Source organism: Mercenaria mercenaria, chromosome 11 (genome assembly GCF_021730395.1).
Source record: "Mercenaria mercenaria strain notata chromosome 11, MADL_Memer_1, whole genome shotgun sequence".
NCBI classification, from domain to species: Eukaryota; Metazoa; Mollusca; class Bivalvia; order Venerida; family Veneridae; genus Mercenaria; species Mercenaria mercenaria.
Window position 1 is genome coordinate 81356948 of NC_069371.1, and position 25796 is coordinate 81382743.

At 35.7% G+C, this 25796-nt stretch overlaps 1 protein-coding gene across 5 annotated transcripts in view; it reads right to left on the bottom strand.

Moving 5' to 3' along the window:
• Nucleotides 1–25796, bottom strand: part of LOC123531249 (polycystic kidney disease 1 like 1-like) — a 114712-nt gene that overhangs the window by 13504 nt on the left and 75412 nt on the right. For all 5 annotated transcript variants that reach the window (XM_053517912.1, XM_053517913.1, XM_053517911.1 and 2 more), the window contains 15 exons: nt 23187–23287; nt 22499–22781; nt 21469–21676; nt 20834–20943; nt 16917–17026; nt 16097–16203; nt 14783–14956; nt 13145–13264; nt 10609–10945; nt 8454–8699; nt 7627–7759; nt 6466–6550; nt 5887–6048; nt 5375–5493; nt 4704–4929 (listed from right to left, as the gene is read on the bottom strand). In XM_053517912.1, the coding sequence (XP_053373887.1) occupies nt 4704–4929; nt 5375–5493; nt 5887–6048; nt 6466–6550; nt 7627–7759; nt 8454–8699; nt 10609–10945; nt 13145–13264; nt 14783–14956; nt 16097–16203; nt 16917–17026; nt 20834–20943; nt 21469–21676; nt 22499–22781; nt 23187–23287 (2521 nt within the window). The remainder of the gene's footprint in view (nt 1–4703; nt 4930–5374; nt 5494–5886; nt 6049–6465; nt 6551–7626; nt 7760–8453; nt 8700–10608; nt 10946–13144; nt 13265–14782; nt 14957–16096; nt 16204–16916; nt 17027–20833; nt 20944–21468; nt 21677–22498; nt 22782–23186; nt 23288–25796) is intronic.

The following is a 25796-nucleotide window of genomic DNA, read 5'->3' on the forward strand; positions in this document are numbered from 1 at the left end:
TAGATATTTGACATGTAGCATTGCCTAGTGGACCTCTATTAAAGTTGTTCAAATCATGACCCGGGGGTCAAAATTGACCCCGCCCCAGGGGTCACTTGATTTTACATAGGAAAATATTTAAAAAATTTCTAAAAATAAACCAGAAGGCCTAGAGCTTAGATATTTCACATGTAGCATTGCCTAGTGGACCTCAACAAAATTTGTTCAAATCATGGCCCCCGGGGTCAAATTTGACCCCGCCCAAGGGGTCACTTGATTTTACATACGGCTAAAACAAGATCAGATAGGGAAAATGAAATGGTCCCATGTTATGGTGATGGCATTCCTTACTGTTGACAGATAGGGAATAAGTACTTTGTGCATGTAAAAGTACAGGTTTCGGGCTTTCTTAAGATGTATAACATTACATACTTTCCTGCAATTTCTTACACACTGTAAAAGATAATATGGTCGAAAAATGGTGTTTTTTCATCGTTATGGTGTTGCAAATAAAAAATGGCAAATTTTAGCAAGCAAGTGATCAAAGCAGTATTACATTAATGTGAATTGGCAATAACAGACTTAAAATGTGGCATTTCAAATTAAAGAAAGTCAAATTATTTCTTTATCAGTGAAGGAATTAAGTTTTAATAAAAAAAATACAAAAACAGGCCTTCGTTATGTTTTTTTGGTTTTTGAAGGTCTGTCTCTATCACCCTATTACAAAGGCAACAGTGATATGCCAGATACAGTATGGTAGTGTGTGCTGTTGCTGATAATCATATACCACTCTGAATATAAAGATTTTGCTTCAGGTCCAAATGAAAAAAATTGAGTCATAATTTGGTAACATGACTTTTTCGTAGTGTCCGTAGATCAATGTTTGCAATATGTAAATTGTAAGACCCACAAACAATATTTACTATTTTGTATTATTTTCTATTTGAGACTGTCTCATAGAATTAGCAGAACTAAACACCTTTCTGCTTCTGCGACTGGTTATTTGTTGGGAAGCAACAGAAATTTGTCCGTAGACCGTAGTGTCCGTAGATCAATAATTTAACTGTAGATAAATTTCTTAAAACCAGTACATAATCAATGAGCTTGGGTTATTATTGATGTTTTTATAAGGATATACTGATTCCAGTGTATTCAAAACATATCATAGTTCACTGGAAGCTTAAACTTGTGTTACTGTTATTACAGTCTGGTAAATACTCATGCACTAGTATGCAGTGTCCGTAGAATGCACCACTATATTGGTTCATCGAACTGTTACATGTGTTATTCTTTTTCAAATTGTTTGCTGTTTGTTCAAGGTTGATTGAGATAGGTTTTTTGTTGTGTTGATGAGTTAACTTGTTAGTACAAACTGTTTGGAATACAAGTTTTTGTCTCAAATAGTTAATATTTTTATTCTTAATGGACATTTTCAACAAAAGATTTCATAGCTGTGAATAATTCAATAGTTTTCTACTGTTATTTTCCAAGTATGGCTGTTTGAAAGTCAATTTTCTAAACTAAATTGTAACAAAAAGGTTAAAATGATGGTGAAACTAAGGTTTAGACACAGTATGAATTTCTGTAGTGTCCGTAGATGTTATAACAGTGATTCTTTAAGACAAGTTAATGATATTTAAAATGTTTAAAATGTTAAGCATTTGTTTGTGGCTGCAAGATTGTGCTTTTTATGCAAAATCTTTATACATTTTATGCCAGGATAGAGGTTAGATATACATTTTCTACTTAAGAAACACCATGAGAAAAAAATTTTGACTCAGGTTTTGGAAATATGTAACCATAAAAAAAGAAACATTCACATCAGTTGTATATTTATGATTGTGTAAACCTTACTTTAGTTAGTCATTACATAACTTTCTCTGTATATTGCAACAGCATTGTTGGAATCATCATCAAATCATGTAACATGTTTTGTAGTGTCCGTAGACATTTTAAAACGTCTTAATGAACCAATTTATTTTCAAAACTCATAAACTTTTAGTCCTGTGCATCTGTTTTGCATAAAAGCACAATGTCTTGTTAGTGAACTGAAGTAGTTTTCCTATCATTGTCAGCTGTTCTGTTAAAATAAAAGAATTTGAAAAGTTTAATAAACAATTTGTGTTATTATAATCATACTTCTTATGCAAATATTAACACAATGATGTCTTCTATCGAGTGGTTTTCGAGTGAAACTTGCTAAATTGTACTTGTTTAAGCAAGTTACAGTCAAAATGAATCTTTACTTCAGTGTTTTCCATAAATTACACATTGTTATGCCTTGTGTTTGTAGTGTCCTTGACTCTGCTACCCTCATATAATTGCTGCCTTGTAAATTTTATAGCAGACAGTCCTAGTCAAAAAGGTTTTGGTATTTGGTCCCTGGTATATTAGACCATGACATGGGCTGAAAAAATGAGGATTTGAAAAACTTTATTTTTTTGGCAAAATTGCAACATAAATTCCCTATCTGATCTTGTTTTAGCCGATAGGAAAATATTTAAAAAATCTTCTTCTCAAAAACCTGAAGCCCTAGAGCTTAGATATTTGACATGTAGCATTGCCTAGTGGACCTCTACTAAAGTTGTTCAAATTATGACCCGGGGGTCAAAATTGACCCCGCCCTAGGGGTCACTTGACTTTACATAGGAAAATCTTCAAAAGTTTTCTAAAAATAAACCAGAAGGCCTAGAGCTTAGATATTTCACATGTAGCATTACCTAGTGGACCTCTACAAAATTTATTCATATCATGATCCCCTGGGTCAAAATTGACCCGGCCCCAGGGGTCACTTGATTTTACATAGGAAAATCTTCAAAAATTTTCTAAAAATAAACTAGAAGGCCTAGAGACTAGATATTTGACATGTAGCATTGCCTAGTGGACCTCTACAAAATTTGTTCAAACTTTGTCCCCCGGGGTAAAAATTGACTCCGCCCTAGGGGTCACTTGATTTCAGATAGGAAAATCTTTAAAAAAAATTCTAAAAATAAACCAGAAGGCCTAGATCTTAGATATTTGACATGTAGCATTGCCTATTAGACTTTTACAAAGTTTATTCAAATCATGACCCCTGGGGTCAAATTGACCCTGCCCCATGGGGTTACTTGATTGTACATAGAAAAATCTTTTCGAAAAATAAACCAGAAGAGCTTAGATATTTGACATGTAGCATTGCCTAGTGGACCTCTACAAAAAGCTTCAAATCTTGTTTTTAAAGTTACTTAAAGAAAATTTCAACTATATTTTCTCATAATTCTTTTGATTGATTTCTATTATGATCTTTTGACCTTGAAGACTTGTCCTTAAGTGCAATGATAACAGGTGAGCGATATAGGGCCATCATGGCCCTCTTGTTTTACATTGTCAGATTTACTAACAGTTAAAAATAAAGACAATATATAATAAGTCATATTGTTTGGTGTCAAATCACGTTTATATAACAGGGAATTTTACCCTAATTAGTGTACTTTCTGAATGATACAATGTCTCTTGAAACAATGCTATTTCTAATCCCTTCGAAAGCTCACATGAGCCTACATTGTTTGCTATCCTGACTTTAGATAAATCTTATCTTAAATGCTAAACACTGTATAAAACACTTTATAAAATGATGTACTGTTTATAGATAGGCTGTAATGCTAGCAGCTAAATTCTTTCTGATTTTGTTTGCTAACAGAGGTGGCTAACTCAAGACAAAGCACTTTAATGACCTTTTCCACACTCCTGTCACAATCTAATTCTGTTTTGCAGACATTTTAAATGCCTAGACAGATCTTAAACAAATCGAATCATATTTTTATAGCTAGCTAAAAGTTCAGACAACTTACTGTGTACTGTTCTGTACAGTACTGTACTGTTAACTGTCATAGAGTGCACTAAGCATCAAAGATTTTGTTTGTTTTGCCGCAACTGACAACCCAAATGGGCGACTCCTCCAGAAGACTGTTAGTAACATTAGTGAGAGGATAGTGCCAGATACAGAAGATGCTCCAATTCCAGAAGCTTCTTTGGTTCTTTAGTGTGACAGGTGTAGATAGACCATATATGGGAATCTTTTCTCAATATTAGTGTTTGGAAGAATATGGGCTCGAACTCACAACCTTGTTTCCGTTGTCAAGTGTTATGACAGGACCATTGTATCAAAAACATCTGAATGACAGGTTATATCAACTTACCATACTTGTGTCACGAAGTGCACCATATATGTTACGACATTAAGTAACCTATAATAGTGTTTCCTCAACTTACTGTACTTCTGTCATAAAGTGTATGTGGCTATTGCATCAAGAATCTATATTGAAAGTTAATGCCAAATTACTGTATTTCAGAGATGAGAAGAGCTGTCCCTGGCTGCAGAATCAAAAAGCTTCACCAAAGGTTTAGTAAACATAAAACTTTCCCGTCATGTACAGCTAGCTATGACATCAAGAATATGGTCATATTACCATATTTCTGTCAAGAAGTGCTCTCTATGTGGCTCATGCATAAGAAAATTCACCATATTTATGTCAAAAAATGGGCTGTACATGACCACTCCATCAAGGATCTCTGTATGGCATGTTGAGTTAACTGACTATACTTCTTTCAAGAAGTGCACTACATGTGCCTACTGCATAAATGATCTACACAGAATACCAAGTCAACTTACCATATTTCTGCCATTAAGCACGCTGTACATGCTACAGCACTGAGGTTCTGAAAGAAGTGTTAAGTCAACTTACGGTATTTTTATCATGCAGTGGGCTGTATGTGGCTATGGCATCAAGTAGTGAGGTACCAGCCCACATATACCAATCATCACGAGTCTTAATGTTACTGAACTGGATATCCCCAGACTTCAGAAACGTACTTTTCACTGCTGTATTCAAATAGTAACTTGGTCTCATATCTTTACTGTAAGCCATTATCACCAGTAAAACAACAGTTAAAGCAAACGTCACAGATTCTCTGTAAATAACAAAGTTAGAGAATCAATTTCAGGCAGATAACCAGCATTATACAAGTTGTGGAGTATCTATTTCAGAGAACTATTGTCGCAAAAATACAAATTCAAAAATACTTGTAACATTTTAATATTACAAGATCTTTGTGCTTATAAAATTGCTATTCACTTCTATAACATACACACAAGGGTATTTCAACACCCACTTTAAAATACCAGAAACCAATATGAGAATGAGATACCATCACAACATTGTAGAACAGAAAGCAGTTTGTTTATTGCTTTATTTATTGCAAGTGACTCTTAAATATGTATGAAGTTGTTCCGGTGGTGTATTTAATATTTCAACTGTTTATCAATGTACCATTATATGTCACATCATGTGCGTAACAAAGTCTGCTAAATGAAACTTCATCCGCACTATTTTTGTCAGCAAGTTGCTGGTCTTACCTAAATATTGTCAGTGCCTTCTTTTCCTTGAGGACCCGTTTCCGAGCCTCTATCAGTTGTTTTTCTTGCGGTGGTCGTGCAAATCGTAAATATCTTGATCTTTGTCTGGCAGCTACACCCTGTAAAATATTCCATAAAAATCTGAATTTACATTTCTGAAATAGATAGATATTATAACTGACAGCTATCTATTGAGATAAATTTTAAGTGGACTTAAATCACCAAATTTTTCAGAATTGTTCTCATTTCTAACAGTCTGGTGCATTGATCAGTTACGCTGTTAACAGTTCTAGGTTACAACACCGTGTCCGGACACAAGTCTCAGATTTTCAGCAGCTGATCTGTTGTTTCCTAAAATAATCTCAAAATTGACCAATACTAAGATAGCGTGACTGGACTGGTCTTCAATCTACTGCTTGCACTCAACAACTAAGAGCGAAAAATTAAACAACTTCTAAAACACAGAAATCCTTTATACAGACTATAAAAACTGAAGAAAAAAAAATACAAACCCTCTCCAAGGCCTCGCCCTCATCCCATGATTCAAGCTGTTTCTTCCATTGGAACAAATCTTCCTTTGCTTTCTGACGATTGAATATATCGTAGCCATAACTATCTGTAGAGTTAGGGTCCTTCTTGTAAACCCAGGCAGCGTAAAATACTGCCAACACAATCTGAAACATACAACATAGAAAGGTGTAAGAATTTCTTTTCATATCAAAACATATTATCATATACTGTGAAATACAGAATAGTTGTTGGGGGGAGTTATTTTCTTAGATTTTGAGTTTCGAGTTAATCCACAAAAATTAAATTAAAATGAAAAGGTAAAATATGCATTTAACCCTTATTATGCTGGACATGACTAATTACATCTTTGTGACCAGTGCAGATCATGATCAGCCTGCATATCTCTGCAGTCTGATTATGATCTGCACTGTTTCCCATTCAGTCAGGTATCTTTTTGGTAAGCACCCCTTTTAACAGTTAATGGTACTGTCAAAATTGGAAGATGGACAAGTTCATTATAGAAATTTAGCAGGTAAGGGTTTAACGTTCCAGAGGAAAATGTTGTATTCAAACCAACTTACGAGCAGTGGGTTTGCAATGAAGATACAGATCATCACACTGAAGTACAGAGACTGTAGCCATAGGGTGCTCTTCAATGTACCAAACCTACAAAATACACATCAGTGTATTTATCATACAGGTAGTAGAAAAAACTATAATATTATCAAACTGCCTATTTTATCATACTGGCATATAACTCTCTTAAATTTTCAACATGATAAATTATCTTGTAGGTTGAACACCACTAAATCTGGCTAATCGTTATTTCATATAAAACTGATTTAATTAATAATGTTAAATCAACATTTTCTAGAGTATCTGATTTTCAGAGAATGATATTCCCATTAAGTACTATATCAATACTATTGAAAAAGAAAAAAAAAAAAAGAAGGAGTGTTAACTTTTATATAAGACAGCTAAACTTAATTAAATACAACCCTCTGAATTTACTCCTTTTAGCTTCTTTCAGCGACTCCTTTAGAGACATACAAGTTTTTATGCTACCATTTTTATGTAGCAAACCACAGAAACATGCCAATTGCGGTAGATTGCTACACACACATACTAAAATACAGTAGAGTAAAAGAAAGGTCACAAGGAAAGGAAGAAAGATTAGGAAAGGAAGATTAGGACTATTTATATTTGGACTACTTGTAACCAGACCTGCGTATGCTTACATTTGATTTGGTAGTGATCAGCCTTGTATGTCTTACATCAGTGTTCAACCATACTTCAGATCTGTGTAAAGGTGATATCTATCTCACATTCTTCAACTCTATGAATTTCAGTGAAACACAGAATTGTTCTCAGAAATTGCAGTTAACAACTGTCCAACATGTACCAGGTGTGGAGACACGAGTTAAACTGCGAAGACATATACCAAGAGACAAGACTAAAACTTTCTATCACCAGCTAGCAAAACCTAATCTGACAAGCATTTAATGGTGCAATACCCAAGATTCCCCTATGGTTACTATTTCAGGCATGTGCAGTCACACATGTACTGCCATCGATCTTCAACATGCTAGCTGGATGGCTTTCTCACCCAACGACATGAGTACAGTCCAAATATACAGTGACAAGCTGCAAGTCAGTCAAAATAAGCAATGTTTACCCCTCTGCAATGGAGGACCCCCCCCCCCCCCCCCCCCCCACTTCCCCCCAAAACAACCCATACACACCTATATCCATACATGATGGTAACAGTGGCACAGCAGACGCAAATAATGGCACACAGGGTCCAGGCGATATACCGACACCAGTATGGTAGGTACAGATGTCCAAGGATACGTCTCTTCCTCCTATCGTGCAAAACTGAAAATAAACTTCTTGTTACAGATTTTCTCCTAAAGATATACACTGCCCTAAGTTTATACTTAGCATAAAGCGGACATGTTTGTATGTATAAACAGTATAAATGAAACACTCATATCATCCGACTAGATTACTGTCTGAATAAGTGATTTCAAATCAGATAAAAACTGTATGAATGAAACATTTGAATACAAATAACAAGATAAAAACAATGTAAAATTTTAATATAAATAAGAGAACAACAAACCGGAAACCAAACAACAGCAAACGTGTTTGTTTTTTTGGTTCATACATAAACATGCACCAATAAAAAGCCAAAATTTCCATAACATGAATTATACATACTGGAAACTTCCATAATATTCAGAAATAAGAGCCTCCTGTCAGAAATATTTCATAAATATAATAATTTAAGAGAAATAGCTAGTTTTTCACAGCAAGAGAACCAATTTTATAATCGTTTTTCTTCCATTTTATTACTGTGCTGTATCTATAAATTTCAGAGGAGTGACATATTTCTACACTATATTGCCAATAGATATACTCAAACGACATTTTCACAATTTTTTTCGTAAATTATCTTAATTGGTACGTACACTATCACTTTGAATATATGCTAAAAGATATATATTAGCAATACTAGCATAAATGCTCGTGTGTTTAGCATCATATTCATGAAATGGATAAGACATACCAGAGGATTTATTACTCGTCGAGCTTGAGATAGAGGGCGCTTTACTCGTCTTCTCAAAGTCTGACTCTGACGGCATTTTGGTAGATATTCTTAGACTATCAGCCAATGACTGTGGTTTATGCACACGTGTGCTCTCATTCACAGATGGAGCTGCTGTCGTGTGTGTGCTGTCGACAGAAGCTTTTGGTCGAATCAGACTACTGCAATCTTCAAATCCACTCGAGGCTTGATCAAGCTCTGGAATACCTATAAAATAATTTGCTCAATGATACATATGCCAGTGCATCTAAGATAGCAAAAATCATCTTCGTATGAGAAAGGAAATTCCAATTATCCTAACATAATAATTTACTGACACACTTTAACAAATATAGGTCATGCAGCCACTTTCAAGCCTTCTATCTTTTGGTTTATATTACTTTTTCTGGATGTGGTTAATTTGTAATGGCAATATAACTTCTCAGTAAAAGTTTTTGTTTAACCTTTAGCCTGCTGGCAGTGAATATTTCTGCCTTTGCAACCAGTGCAGACCAAGATCAGCCTGCACTACTGATCATGGTCTGCACTCTTTGCTATTCAGTCAGTAAAATTTGAGTGAACACCCCTTTGAATGATAAATGGTATTGCCCAAACTGAATGATGGACTGGTCCATTTTATAAATTTAGAAGGGTAAAGGTTAAGGTGAAAAATAACCTTTTTCCTCTCGATGTCAGTGTTTACAATATTCTGTCACCGCAGGAAATAGGTATATGAATCATTAGTAATCAAGTGATATAAGGTTATAAGACATGTAACAAGATGGAGAAATGTCACGCAAATATCATTACCATTACCGAAGTGGTTACCAGCAGATCCCGTCGAATAACAATAAATCTCCACTAATTTAATGAGCACAGAGGTGAACAGCAGTGAGGTAATGTTCAACAGAAAAGGTCAAATGATTTGCCTGCTTTCAATCAATATTCATGAACCTCTCTGGTCAATTAAAAAGTGAAATATGACTATTGTATTTACACCTTCAAAAGAAAAAAAAATCACTAGTCCGTATTCTCCAGAAAAACTCTGCCTCCTGTAATCAATTAAGTTGTGGGAAAAAAAAAAAGAAATTGCATATAAATCTCGCCTTACGTCGAAAGATTACTTTTCAAGTAGTGTATGCTTCCAGACAGGCTGTCCGGGTTTTTTCAATGCAGGTAGAACAAGAATGGTAAGAACTGATTCCTGTTGATGGGAAATATTTGGGATGTTTTTTTTTTTTTATTTTTGCTAATATAAGAAAATAATGCCGTTAGTAAATTCAAAATGTCTGTCAATATTCATCTGCAACATGTCCCATTCGTGAATTCTCAACACTGCAAATGAGACTACGAACCATGAAATCACTTTATAAAGCCAATGCAAACTATTCAATTGAAAGCATTCATTCCTTCACAAATCAACACTTTCCTATCTCCCTCTTTATCTCTATCAAAGAAGTATAATATACACAGAATCGCAACAGGAGATCTCGCGTAGTCTCGTATCACCGCGTTAACCGACGTTATCTTACTGAAGTGTTTGCTGACTTGGATCATTCATGATCAAATCAACAGACGCTTATTAAAGTATTACATTGGCGATACGGCCGGCATGTAAAAATAAACCGAAACAGGTCCAATTTTCAAATGACCAGTGTTGATTTCTCAGACATCCAATCATAAATTCATTCCTTCCCCATGTAGAAAATACTATCAACATCATTAACATTATAAACAAACGATCCGATAGAAAGTTTTTCACGACACAAATTTTTTTTCTTCTGCTTTCTGTTTCATACACCGGTAAAACAATCTCATTCAGTTCCCACGTGATGTTGGCACGATTCGCTCTATATGCCTTTCAACTTGCGGATCTATTTACAAATGTATTTTTACCGCTCTTTGTCTCTATCAACCGTTAGGTCTCCCTCTCTCTATACATATAATTTTATCTCCATCTCAATCTACATAAACTTATCTCCAACTCCATCTATATGAAATGTTATATTTCCCTCTTTACCTATATAAACTCCCTCTCTATTTATATAAATTATTATATCTCCTTCTCTGTATATATTACGTAACATTATTTTCAAGTAAAAGTGACTTTTACCATTTAATATTGAAGTAGACTAACCATGTGTATGTAGGACCGACAGATCTACAGGGTTCACACCAGGTCTGTTTGTACTGCCGTTACTTCCATGGTGGTGTCCCGAATTACTGCTACTGTTACCACTGTGCGAGTCATGTGCTGACCGCCCAGTCACCTGCCGTTTTATCCATTGTTTCTGCGCCCAGGACTGGATGTTTGGCCAGTTGAGGATGGACTGGTCCAAGAGAGAGTATGTCATGATAGGCTGTACTTGTTCCGACGAGTCCTCACTCTCTTGCTCGTTGGGTTTACCACTCGGGTAGTCTGGTTCCCAATCTGTTACCTCGTCTTTTGTCGGAGAACTTGATGCGTGTTTTGGCTGTAAAATATTGTAACCCAAATGAAAGCTTACAAAATTACACCACAGACAAAAAATGTTACTTTCTATTACTACAATATTTAACTGTGCTTTTAAAGTTTTTTCTTACATGTTTCAGCTGAGCATGCTCTCTATTTGCATTATTCCTTAGTCAACAATACAGTTTTCTACTTCCTTGTTTGTATTATAGCATAATATGTTTTTACGTTCACAATGCCACGTGTAAAATCCTTGAATTGCATTAGGCAACCACCTTGGTAGAATCACTGACCTCCTATACCACTTCATAAAGAAACACTGTAAATTTTGGTGAAGGGATTTGTATAGAGGTGGGATTTGTATAGAGGCAGGATCTGTATAGAGGTGGGATTTGTATACAGGTGGGATTTGTAGAGGTGGGACTTGTATAGAGGCAGGATCTGTATAGAGGTGGGATTTGTATAGAGGTGGGACTTGTATAGAGGCAGGATCTGTATAGAGGTGGGATTTGTATACAGGTGGGATTTGTATAGAGGTGGGACTTGTATAGAGGTGGGATTTGTATACAGGTGGGATTTGTATAGAGGTGGGACTTGTATAGAGGTGGGATTTGTATAGAGGTGGGACTTGTATAGAGGTGGGATTTGTATAGAGGTGGGACTTGTATAGAGGTGGGATTTGTATACAGGTGGGATTTGTATAGAGGTGGGACTTGTATACAGGTGGGATTTGTATAGAGGTGGGACTTGTATAGAGGTGGGATTTGTATACAGGTGGGATTTGTATAGAGGTGGGACTTGTATAGAGGTGGGACTTGTATAGAGGTGGGATTTGTATAGAGGTGGGACTTGTATAGAGGTGGGACTTGTATAGAGGTGGGATTTGTATAGAGGTGGGATTTGTATAGAGGTGGGACTTGTATACAGGTGGGATTTGTATAGAGGTGGGACTTGTATACAGGTGGGATTTGTATACAGGTGGGATTTGTATAGAGGTGGGACTTGTATAGAGGCAGGATCTGTATAGAGGTGGGATTTGTATAGAGGTGGGACTTGTATAGAGGCCGGATCTGTATAGAGGTGGGATTTGTATAGAGGTGGGATTTGTATAGAGGTGGGACTTGTATAGAGGTGGGATTTGTATAGAGGTGGGATTTGTATAGAGGTGGGATTTGTATAGAGGTGGGACTTGTATAGAGGTGGGATTTGTATAGAGGTGGGACTTGTATAGAGGTGGGATTTGTATAGAGGTGGGATTTGTATAGAGGTGGGACTTGTATAGAGGTGGGATTTGTATAGGTGCAGGATTTGTATAGAGGCGGACTTGTATAGAGGCAGGATTTGTATAGAAGCGGGATTTGTATAGAGGTGTGACTTGTATAGAGGTGGAATTTGTATAGATGCGGGATTTGTAGAGAGGCAGGATTTGTATACAGGCAAGTTATTCTGGGTAAATTATCCTAACCTACTGACCATAGAACACTAGCTCATAAACACTTATGCACAGAAAGATGAAAGAAACTTCCGGTTCATAAATTTGTAAAAAAGTAACTGTGAAGCACGTCTAACATACCTCATTTACAGTAATGTTATTGTGAAAATCATTAATATTAAATAATAATCTGCAAAAGCAATGGCGACTGTAAATCTGGCAAATTTAATTATAGAAGCTTCCGCAAACTCTAGTTTCCAGTTTTTCCCCACAATTAATGGAATTAATTAAATGGATCTAATTCACTAAATTATAAATAAAATATTCCATGAATTATTTATATTTCACAATACTAGGGACAGACATCAGGACGTGCTCTGTATTTTTATGTTAACACCTAGCAGCATATAAAATTTACAACTGAAGGCTCAAGTGTCTATTTTTACACATTTTTCTGGTAATATTCAGCCATATAACTGCTGTTGTAGGAAGTTTGTCTGAAAGTACAGATGCTCCTTGCAAGCACCTACCAACAGAAGTTGTAGGCAGGGAACAGCAATGTACATTAAATGTTTCACATAAAATTCCCACTTGGGTAAAAAGCTAAAACCATAAAATGACTTAACAATTACCTAAAGAAATGACATATATGTGGAAAAATTGCATAAAACATTAATAAACTTAAGTTCCCTGTAAAATGGATTTCCAAGATTTGCTGTCCACAGTTCTTATATCTAGCGCCACTAGTTAGGAAAAATTTTAAAAGCAGATGTTAAAAGACTATCTTACTTTGCTCCTTCTAAACAAGAATTCCAGGAGTCGACCAATGGGGATGACAACTGCACAGCAGACAGCGCCAACTGTTACATTCCTCCATGATACATCTAACAGACCAAACTCACCACGGTACTGATAAAGTAGACGGAATACACAGATTAAAACAACTTGAATCAAACTAATACTGTAAAGTCATTTAATTTGGTGGACGTGAAATTTTGTGGTTTCAACCAAAACACCTTATTTCTTTAAATATGAATGGTTTGATGGGATCTGGGTTTAACATCTTTTTCAACAAATTTTCAGCCATATAAACGATGGTGTCTACTTGTAGCAGTAAGCCCAATGGCAAACTTATAATGCTGCCTCACTGGAATATCATGCTGTAGACGCATGACATGATACCCCACCCAGTCACGGTATACTTTATCCTCTTTATGCCGAGTGCCAATCATGGAAGCTACTAGTACCATTCTTCATATTTTTGGTGTGACCCGGCCAGAGATCTAACCCATGACCTCCTGCACTTGAAGTGGACACTCTACCCCTAGGCTACCAAGGCTTACTAGTTGGGATTTTATTTCATGGATTAAAGCAACTAATATAGTCCCCTACAAATACCAACTAGAGATGCTTTTGAGAAAAGTGCATGTCTCCCACTACTGCCCCTTTGAAAAATGTCTAGTTTCTCTAAATGGCTTTGATGAGTGGACCCAATCAGTAATTCAAGGGCCATAATACAAAAGTGCCTGGGCGGATTTGGCTAGTTATCGAACTTGGCCGAGGTCTCATGGTCAAACACATTTTGTTCAATTTTGGTGAAGATCGGATGAGAAATGTTAGACTTAAGAGTGCGGACAAGCTTTGTGACAGACAGACACACAGACAAACACAGACTGGAGTAAATCAATATGTCTCCCACACCACTGTGTGGTGGGAGACATAATGAAGTTTCTATCTCACATTTTATTCTAGAATACTATGTAGTAGACAAATTAATATGTTTCGACAGAATAAGAAATTGAATGTCACCAAAGATTACTATCAAAAGAGATTGGCAATTAATTGGTGAAATGCAATAATGAAACTCTAATTGTCTGTTTATAAAGGCCTATTACAGTCGGTAAACTCCTCAATGTCAACTGGTATACTCTATATCTGAACTGATATCTGTACTGAGACCTACACTGATATGTTCTGAACCATACACTGATATCTGTACTGAGACCTACACTGATATCTGTTCTGAACCATACACTGATATCTGTACTGAGACTTACACTGGTATCTGTATTGAGACCTATACTGATATCTGAAATGTGACCTACTGGTGTCTGTAATGAGACCTATACTGTTATCAGTACTGAGACCTACATCGATATCTGCACTGAGACCTACACTGATAGCTGAAATGTGACCTACTGATGTCTGTAATGAGACCTATACTGTTATCAGTACTGAGACCTACATTGACATTTGAACTGAGACTTACTGATATCACTGATATCTGTACTGATACCTGTACTGAGACCTACACTGATATCTGTACTGAGACTTACACTGATATCTGTACTGAGACTTACACTGATATCTGTACTGAGACCTCCTTTCTAGAAATCACTTTATGGTGCGCATGTTATTTTGACCTACCTCTGTCACAGACATTTTGTACCACATCGCATTCAGACACATGTAGGCCATCAACATAGTTAGGCACACCGTTAGCCGTTCCTTTCTCATAAAACCACTATATGGTGGGCATGTGACCAGGGACATCCAGATATGAAAATCTGCCATATATTGTACAGCTTTACAGGGAAAAGCCTGCAAGATAAGAGACTGATATTGTACACTTATTGACCTGAATGCCATGCAATAAGTGTTTTATTATATGACATCAAAAATTTAATGTTCACAGCTTTATTTTTAAATTTTTAACTTGTCAGATAAGAAAATACGTGTTGAAACTTGACCTGTCATGTAGCACAAACTATGAATCGTCGATTTACATAAGAAGTCTTGAAAAATATCAAATGCCTTGGTTTAATCTACTATTACTTTGCCTTTTCATTAATCTTTAATTCATCAGCAAACACTCGGGATTCAGATAGCAAAAAATCAAGAAATATTTAGAATATAATTATCAAGCAATCAAGCACTTTAACCTACTCTGGCAAATTACATATTATAAATTACATCCTATGCAGCAGAGCTGTATAATACCACAGGGGCCAGTATCAAACGCTTTTTGGGAAGAAAATGGCCTATTATAACTTACAAAGTTGAGCTGTATAATACCACAGGGGCCAGTATCAAACGCTTTTTGGGAAGAAAATGGCCTATTATAACTTACAAAGTTGAGCTGTATAATACCACAGGGGCCAGTATCAAACTCTTTTTGGGAAGAAAATGGCCTATATATATTATATCATTATACATAACATAGTATATACAGCCTATTTCTTCCAAGAGTTTGACACGGGCCCCTGTATATAACACAGCCTTCATATCAAGCAGGAGTTAAAATATTAAGGATATAATTAATGCATAGTACAGGTGGTTAATAATACAGTATATGTATTACCACAGGAGACTGTTCTGAACTTAACAAAATGTTGAAGTTGGCTACACATCCTGCAAGTCCCTGGTGACACAGTAATGGGATTTCTAAGCACATTTGCTCTGCAAGTTACAAGTTTGAGCCCTGGTGACTCAGTAATGGGATTTCTAAGCACATTTGCTCTGCAAGTTACAAGTTTGAGCCCTGGTGACAAAGTAATGGGATTTCTAAGCACATTTGCTCTGCAAGTTACAAGTTTGAGCCCTGGTGACACAGTAATGGGACTTCTAAGCACATTTGCTCTGCAAGTTACAAGTTTGAGCCCTGGTGACACAGTTACGGGATTTCTGAGCACATTTGCTCTGTTTGCTTCAAAAAGTAAATATATATTTTTATTAACTGACCTTTCCAAACTGTAAAGCTCCATCCTGCAGCATAAACTCTCTCTCTACTTTACCATCTTGTTCTTCTACTGCTAACCATTTCTCACAAATAAACATGTACTGGTTCCCTGCAAGTACATAATGGTTACAGATAAACATGGACTAGTTCCCTGCCACACAAAAAGGTTACAGATAAACATGGACAGGTTACATGTAAATACATAAAAATGTAGCTTTCTGTCCAATTCCTCAAATAGTATTTTGTGAACCTTTCAAGTATTGCCACAATAGAATATCTTGACACTAAATACATAATGGTTACAGAAAAACATGGACTGGTTCCCTGTAAATACATAAAGGTTACCGATAAACATGGACTGATTCCCTGTAAATATATAAGGATTTCCGATAAACATGGACTGATTCCCTGTAAATATATAAAGTTTACAGATAAACACAGATTGATGCCCTGTAGAACATAAAGGTTACAGATGATGTACTGGTTCCCTGAAAATATGTATGAAATAAGCATGTACTGGTTCCCTGATAAACAAAATAAATAAGGTAAGGTGGACAAGACCCTTTTTAATAATCTTGCTTTCTACTGTAGATAAGGAGAGATGAATTGTGAAACACATTTTTTTTCTGTGACACTCTATTTTGACAATAACTGTAATGATTTTTCAATGTCACATACAATCGTAACTTGCTTTGAAAGAATTTACTGGAGATAGCAGACACAGCCATTCACTATTCTGACAGCGAAACATTAAATTTTCTTCACAGAACTCCAAAGTCTGTATCCAAGCAAAGAGTGTGCATAAAATATAAAAATACTAACCTGTATTTAAATCTCGCACTATCACCCTGTTCAGATACCAACTTGGCGATGGTCCAAAATTGTTGTGCCAAATCTGAACTTTCCATATTCGTCCAATACTGTCTGGTAGTCTGTAAAAATTGAGAGAGAAAATAAAACGTTTCTGCATTTTATTTCTGGGGAAATCAATTTCCATAACCTGCTCAACATTTAATATCTTACAAGGAAACTTACTCTATATTAAAAATTTGATGGGGAACTATATCTACTACGTCTTAGAGACTTTTTTGAAATTGTTTATGTGTTATAAATATGGATCATATTGCCATAAATTTTATGACAGAAAGAAAAAAATTGAGTCTGCCAGACAAAGTAAATCTTCGCGATAGTGTGATGTTTCAAATTACAGCCCTTTTGCATTTGCAGTCTGCAAATATCAAGCATATTACCCTTTCGCTAATATACTTTATTATTTTCTCAGCAATTTTTTTTCTTGTATGAAACATAACTGATTAATGCAAATATAGCTCTGAAGGCTCCATCTGTACCCTCTCAAATGACAAATAATCTTCCATTTTTCAATCACTACATTACTGTCCATCTATTACAGAAATTTTAGCTTTCTGTTGTAAAATTCATCAAAGACAGAAGCAAAACTTGACTAGCTCTCCGTAACATAATGTGCATTTGAGTCATTTCAAGTTTATTCCTGATTTTATCCCCGTATTTTCTTCTTGTGGTGTTTAAATCACTGAGTTTCAATTCTGCGGCATTATTGATTCTCTCTAAGGGTATACTTATGTAGCATTTAAACTACAAATTTGAGAAAATTTAATGGAACTTATGTCACATCTCGAGACAGAAATCTAACTTCAGTCGGAAATAACAAAATTTCTTCAACACCAGGCAAATTCTCAGATAATCTTCACACAGATTTTGTTACAAGCTAATAAAAGTTTTGAGCTCTGCATAAAGTATTAATTTTGCTGACGATCTGAACATGAACTTAAAAACAAAATAAAGACAAACACTCTTTTTTTGTCAAGCTGAACAAAAACAAGAGCACCGCCTTGCGGGTGCTGACGCTCATCTGATTTTTTTTGTATAATAGAAATATTGTCCTACCCATGATTTTCTAAGTCTAAAAAGGGCCATCATTCTTGCAAAAAGCAGGATAGAGTTATGTTTCTTGATGTACAGTGTCCACTTATGATTGTGAAAAACTGTTGCAAGTTTTAAAGCAATAGCTTTGATAGTTTATGAGAAAAGTTGCCTTAAACATAATACTCAACCAAGAAAATGATTTTCTAAGTCCAAAAGGGGCAATAATTATTGCAAAAAGCAGGATGGAGTTATGTTGCTTGCTGTACAGGGTCAGCTTATGATGGTGAACAAGTGTTGCAAGTTTCAAAGCAATAGCTTTGATAGTTAAAGAGAAAAAGTTGACCTAAACATAAAACTTAACCAAGAAATCTGATATTTTCTAAGTCCAAAAGGGGCCATAAATCTTGCAAAAAGCAGGATGGAGTTATGTTTCTTGCTGTACAGGGTCAGCTTATGATGGTGAACAAGTGTTGCAAGTTTTAAAGCAATAGCTTTGATAGTTTAGGATAAAAGCTGACCTAAACATAAAACTTAACCAAGAAAACTGATTTTCTAAGTCCAAAAGGGGCAATAATTCTTGCAAAAAGCAAGATGGAGTTATGTTTCTTGATGTACAGGGTCTGCTTATGATGGTGAACAAGTATTCCAAGTATCAAAGCAATAGCTTTGATAGTTTAGGAGAAAAGTTGACCTAAACATAAAACTTAACCAAGAAATCTGATATTTTCTAAGTACAAAAGGGGCCATAAATCTTGCAAAAAGCAAGATGGAGTTATGTTTCTTGCTATACAGGGTCAGCTTATGATGGTGAACAAGTCTTCCAAGTTTCAAAGCAATAGCTTTGATAGTTTAGGAGAAAAGCTGACCTAAACATAAAACTTAACCAGGCAACGCCGACGCAGACGCCGACGCCGACACCGACGCCGACGCCGACGCCGACAACCGCTCAAGTGATGACAATAACTCATCATTTTTTTTCAAAAAATCAGATGAGCTAAAAAGGCATTAATTACTAATCAAGTTGAAACTTCTACATTTCACACTGGAAAATCTTCTACATACAAGTTAAGTTTTTTCGGCAATAAGAATGCTATTGTTTTAAGCATTTACTAGGTAACACTTTCAATATTTTTACACGTATCTTCAGCCTGTAAAATATGTTGTTTTATGGGATAAACTCTGAGATTCCTACCTAGTAAAATCTGAAAACAAGAAATTGTTGACGCACAGACGCACAAGATGGACGGATGGATGACGGACGAAGGGTGATCACAAAAGCTCACCTTGTCATTATGTGACAGGTGAGCTAACAACAGCGTTTGTAGCATTATATCCTAAAATCTAACTTTAATCTAACTTAATTACATTAAATCACTGGAGTTAAATGCAAAGGAATTTTATCACGTGAGCATAGCCCACGAGTAATGCTAATATGCACCTCGGCAACAAACTAAAATGCAAATTACAGTATGGGATAATATTATTTGTATTTAACATGACATCAAAGATTATTTTCTATGATCCAACCATATGTTTTGTGTGGATTGCAGCTATGATGTCTGATGCTACGATATAATAACTGTGACACAAACAATGACTTTTTGGTACAATAACACATAGTTTCTGCCTTCTTCATATCTGGCCATGTTAGAAATATATAATTTACTTCACAAGGAACTCTTATTACATTTAAACACTGGTTTCCTATACTGGCATACAGCTGAACTTTTTCGCTCGTACTCGGAAAATTCGAACACCAGCCTTTACTTGAACTCATCGTCTGGTCTGGTAAAATCTATATATAATGTACGTCCTTTTCTAATGATTAATGTACTAAAATTGGTTGTATACTGATCACTGCATACATATTGTATACAAATATACTTTGTAAGAAATAAAGTAGATGTTATTGTTGAATGATGTCTTTACTCATTAAATTTTGATTTGCAGGAGGCTACAACACATCGATATATATCAATGCATATGCCAGAAGTTTAGTAACCAGGTACATGGCTTGACTACCAATAACTCTAAAAAATATTTCCAGTACAAAGTTCTACTGTACTTTTTAAATCTGACAGGAATACCTATAACTATTTATACTTCTGATTGCTCAACATCAACAGGTTGCTGATAAATCAGCATTCAGAAATTAATCGTGACAAAAACTTCCGAGAAAAACATCCGTAAAAATCTGTCAGCCATTTAATTACCTTTGATATTTTCTCATAATATAAACACTTGTACAGATTCAACATGACGGAGTAACTCCTTAGTGCAACAGTACAGATTCAACATGACGGAGTAACTCCTTAGTGCAACAGTACAGATTCAACATGACGGAGTAACTCCTTAGTGCAACAGTACAGATTCAACATGACGGAGTATACCCTTAGTGCAACAGTACAGATTCAACGTGACGGAGTAACTCCTTAGTGCAACAGTACAGATTCAACATGACGGAGTAACTCCTTAGTGCAACAGTACAGATTCAACATGACGGAGTAACTCCTTAGTGAAACAGTACAGATTCAACGTGACGGAGTAACTCCTTAGTGCAACAGTACAGATTCAACATGACGGAGTAACTCCTTAGTGCAACAGTACAGATTCAACATGACGGAGTAACTCCTTAGTGAAACAGTACAGATTCAACATGACGGAGTAACTCCTTAGTGCAACAGTACAGATTCAACATGACGGAGTAACTCCTTAGTGCAACAGTACAGATTCAACATGACGGAGTATCCCCTTAGTGCAACAGTACATGTTTTAACATGGCTGAGTAACTCCTTAGTGAAACAGTACATGTTTTAACAGCAGCAGTTACTTACGACAATATAAATTTGTCCCTGGAATTTCTCTCAAACATGGGTCTGTCGTCCTCACTGATCAGTTCTCTTGTCTCGGACATGCCTTCCTCTCCATGCAGTATCAGACTTATCTTTAAAACAGAAAGAACTGGGTCACAATTGAAACTGTATAGTTTGAAATGTAACAATGGCAAGACAATGCTAAGATCAAGGCCGCCTCTAAATTCTCATTGTTCATTGTTACAGACAATGCTAAGATCAAGGCTGACTCTAAAATCTCATTGTTACAGTTTGTTACAGTTAATTTTCACTGTTACAGTTTGAAATGTAACAATGGCAAGACAATGCCAAGATCAAGGTTGACACAACTTTCACTGTGTAACAATTTCAAGACAATGCCAAGGTCAAGGTTGACTTACAATTTTCATTCTTACAGTTTGAAATGTAACAATGGCAAGACAATGCCAAGATCAAGGTTGACTAACAATACGTCACTTCGGGCACATAATTAAGTCTTTAACTGAAAAGTAACAATGGTAATGATTAGAGATTTATACTTCATATTGAATTGTCACAACTGTAGCAACAACTAGAAATTCTCTCTATCACTGAAAGGGGCATAACGGTGCCATGTATTCACTTGTTATTTACTCTACCTTAGCTGTGGTGCCAGCTCCTTTCCAGTAGCCTGTTTCCACTGTAATTTCGAACTTTTGTTGGTCCATGGGTGAGTTGTCCAGGAGATAAACTATTCCACCTTTCCTGTTGTCATAGAGATCAGCACGGTAACACCAGAACAACAATATACAGTATAACACCAAGACAACACTGATCAAGGTCAAGGTCACTGCATTCTGATGTAAACTGGAAAATAAAACACAACCAAATCATTTAACTGTTATTATAAAGGAATAACAACATTTAATAGAAATTTTAATAGTTTAACCATATAAAATTTAAAATAAGACTCTTGTTTCACTTAATAACTCACCCTTCATTATAATCATTATCATTTCATTTAAAGTGACATTTTGTCTAAATATTTAAAATGTTGAGTTATGTCACCCAACAGTAAGTATTGAAATATTTGCTGAATTTGTCAGAGCAATCGTCAAGGCAACCATTCATCAACATGGTCATTTGTCCTTATTCGTTAAATCTAAAGTAATTCTATGTCATTTTCGCGAGTTGTCATTTATATGTGACTGTGTACTTCTTAAAATTCAATGGAATTTTCTAACTCTTGTGGTCCTGATTCTAGTTAACAATGCTCATACTACCTAAAAGTTGATAAAATTACAATTCACAAGTTCCATGTACTGTGAAATCATTTAAATTTGTGGGTATGAACTTTCATATTTTTTGCCAAAACGTCATTTTCGTGGGAATATGAATTTGCAAATTTCAAGTTAACCATTACCTTGCTAATTTCTATAATGAACTTGTCCATCTTTCAATTTGGACAGTACCATTATCTGTTAAAAGGGGTGCTTACTAAAAATATACTGATTGAATGGTGAACAGTGCAGATCATGATCTACACTGATCCCCAAGGCAGAATAAATCATGTTCAGCATGATAAGGGTTAAGAAGATAAATGTTGGGATTAAATTTGTGGTTTACACAATCATGAAAATTAGTACCCAACGAATAATGATGATTTTACAGTATTCATATTATAACAACCTGAAGAGTCCTTCAATATCAGTGAATGTGAGTTTGTTGGGTATCAGCTCAAACTTTCCACCAAATGATGTCAAATGATTACACGTGCATTTAGTGACCTCAAAAGTTGAATTCTGAGAAATAGAACATCCATCTGGAAGCCACGCCTCTTTGTCACCATTCCAGTATAAACACTGGCCCCACCATAATTTGAGGGTGTAATTTCTCTGTGTTACCTCCCCTGGGCGGAGCCTATCAGAGTTGTAGGTGGAGTCAACAATTCCAATATAGTACATTCCAGTAGCTGATAAATATAACATAAAACAGAAATAAACCTCATCAAAACCAAGCCTCATCAAAAGAATGAATTTAAAGAACTGAAATTATGTAGAATTGCTACTGACATGTGACAGACGTAATAAAATCATTCTCTTTTTTTTCCATAAAAAGTAGTAACATGCTTTCTTAATTGAATGGAGGCGATTACTTCTGCATCTGATTAGATCTATACTCCGTTTCGGATATCATTAATGAGGTAAGAAAGCATTTATACTCTATTTCAACATGGATTAATCACTGGTTTCAACAGGGATCAAAAGAAATGTCACAATCTGGAAAAACTTTATTAAGTCCATAAAAACAACAATTTACAACTCATAAAAGCATGTAGATGAGGTATTAACTGCTGTTTACAGCAGTATAAACTGACCATTAAAAGATCCAGCCGGCAAGAAAATATCCACACTGTTTTCACCCGCCTCAAAGTCATACTTATGTTGGTAAAAATCTGGTCTTGGAGGTTTGGTGAAACTGAAATATATAAAATACACAGAAATATTAACGAGCGTCAACATTATTTCTTCTCTTGTAATCTAAACTAGGAAATATGTTACTATATCTTGGTACTTACACTTTATACTAACCATATAATCAATCCCCTGTGCAAACAAGATAGGAAGACAAATATCCAAGTTTATCATCAGACCTGAAATTCAGACTAATTTCAAAGATTCATGTGACCCTCTTTGTACAGCACATCATTTAGTTTATTTTATAGTTTATACTTATTTATTTTAGCTCAACTTTAATGAAAGCTTTCAGCAGGTAAGAATCATCCTTGAATCTACATCCTAGTGTCATGAGATACGGTGTCATGTATGTCATATGTAGTCATCAACCATGGACCTCCAGGTTGCTTAGCAACACAGTCACCCAGCTGTTGCAAGGTATGAGGACACACTTGAAACTTTGCTCACCTCTACAACATCCAAGGTCTGAGCTAAAGATTCAAGCGCATCCACAACACCTCTAGTCTCCAGAATATCTTTCTGCTCAATTTCAGTCTTGTTCACTTCCTTTTCTAGTAGAAATTTCCCCCAAATTTTAAGCCTCCTTTTTTCCCCTTTTTAGTCCTCTTCCTTTCCTCCAAGTCCTATTTTTTCTTTCCATTTTTAATTCATGTTTTTCCCCTCCAATTTCAGTCCCGATTTTTCCATTTACGCATGTCCATTAATTAATATTTTTCATTTCCAGTCATGTTTTTCCCTTTCAGGAGTCCCATGAATAATACATTTCTTTGCCAGCTCATTAATTCCTTTTAAAATTCATATGTTTTTTCCTTTTAACTCCTTTAAAATCAACTGTTTTTTCCCTTTTAACTCCTATCCTTTTAAAACCACACAACTTCCAATTTTGTTTCAAAAACCTTTTTTTCCCCTTTCTTTTACAAATATTCTCCAATTTCATTTTCCTTTAAATCTCTAAATCAAGTAACATTTCTATTTTCTCAAACTCTTTTTTTATACAACTCCTTTTTTGCTTATTTTCCTCATTTTGTTTTTTCATGACAGTGTTCATATTCCCTCAGGTATCCATCCACAATCCTCTCCAAATGTTATAAAATTTCTGTTTCTTGTGTATTCTTCTACCAGTTTCTTTTTAGCTGCTCATCTTTTTTAACTCGCATATTTCTCCCAGCCACTTTCTTTACAAGTTTAACATCTCTATTAAGTTACTTTCATTTCTTTTAAGTCACAGACATCTCTGTTAAGTCACTATCTCTCTAGTTGAACATCTCTTGTTAATTTACTTTCATCTCTGTTAAGTCACTTTCTGTTTAGTTAAACTTGTCTGCTTAGTCACTATTCTCTTTAGATGAACATCTGTGAAGTCACTTATTTTACAAGCCACTTTCTCTTTTGTTGAACCTGTCTGTTAAGTCACTATTCTTTCTAGTTAAATACCTCTGTGAAGTCACATATTTCTCGCAGTCGCTTCTGTTGCAGCAGTCTAGAAAACCGACACCTGAAACTTTGCTCACCTGCTTAATACTCAGGCTTGAGACAAAATCTTAGGCTCCGTCTTCATAGACTTTCTATACCATCACAGAATACCATCATTTTGTCAAACGTCAGGCTAAAGCTGGTATCATTACTCCGTCATTTGGTTTTCCTCTGTCCAGATCACTATTTCCCATTTCCAGAATTACACATTTCTTCGAATCTCTTTCTACTCTTATCTTCAACCATATTATCTGTCTGCAAAGAACTTTTCTTACTTTGGTATCTTTATAATAAATCTTCTACAATGTTAGTGTCACTATAGATATATACTCTTCCTCTAATCTTCCGAGTAACCAGCTATGTTCCTACTGCTCTTTTAGTCATGTCAAATTTTACACTCTATGATATGACTATGTATCACTACCTCTGACCCACTGTATGATATGATACTGTACAACTACTTCTGTTCCTCTCTCTGACATGATGCTGTACCCCTTCCTCAGACATGATGCTGTATGACTACCTCTGATCAACTCTGCAATGATGTTGTACGACTACCTCTGATCCACTCTGCAATGATGCTGTATGACTACCTCTGATCCACTCTGCAATGATGCGGTATGACTACCTCTGATCCACTCTGCAATGATGCTGTACGACTACCTCTGATCCACTCTGCAATGATGCTGTACGACTACCTCTGATCCACTCTGCAATGATGCTGTACGACTACCTCTGATCCACTCTGCAATGATGCTGTACGACTACCTCTGATCCACTCTTCAATGATGCTGTACGACTACCTCTGATCCACTCTGCAATGATGCTGAACGACTACTTCAGATCCACTCTGCAATGATGCTGAACGACTACTTCTGATCCACTCTGCAATGATGCTGTATGACTACCTCTGATCCACTCTGCAATGATGCTGTACGACTACCTCTGATCCACTCTGCAATGATGCTGAATGACTACTTCTGATCCACTACTTCTGATCCACTCTGCAATGATGCTGTATGACTACTTCTGATCCA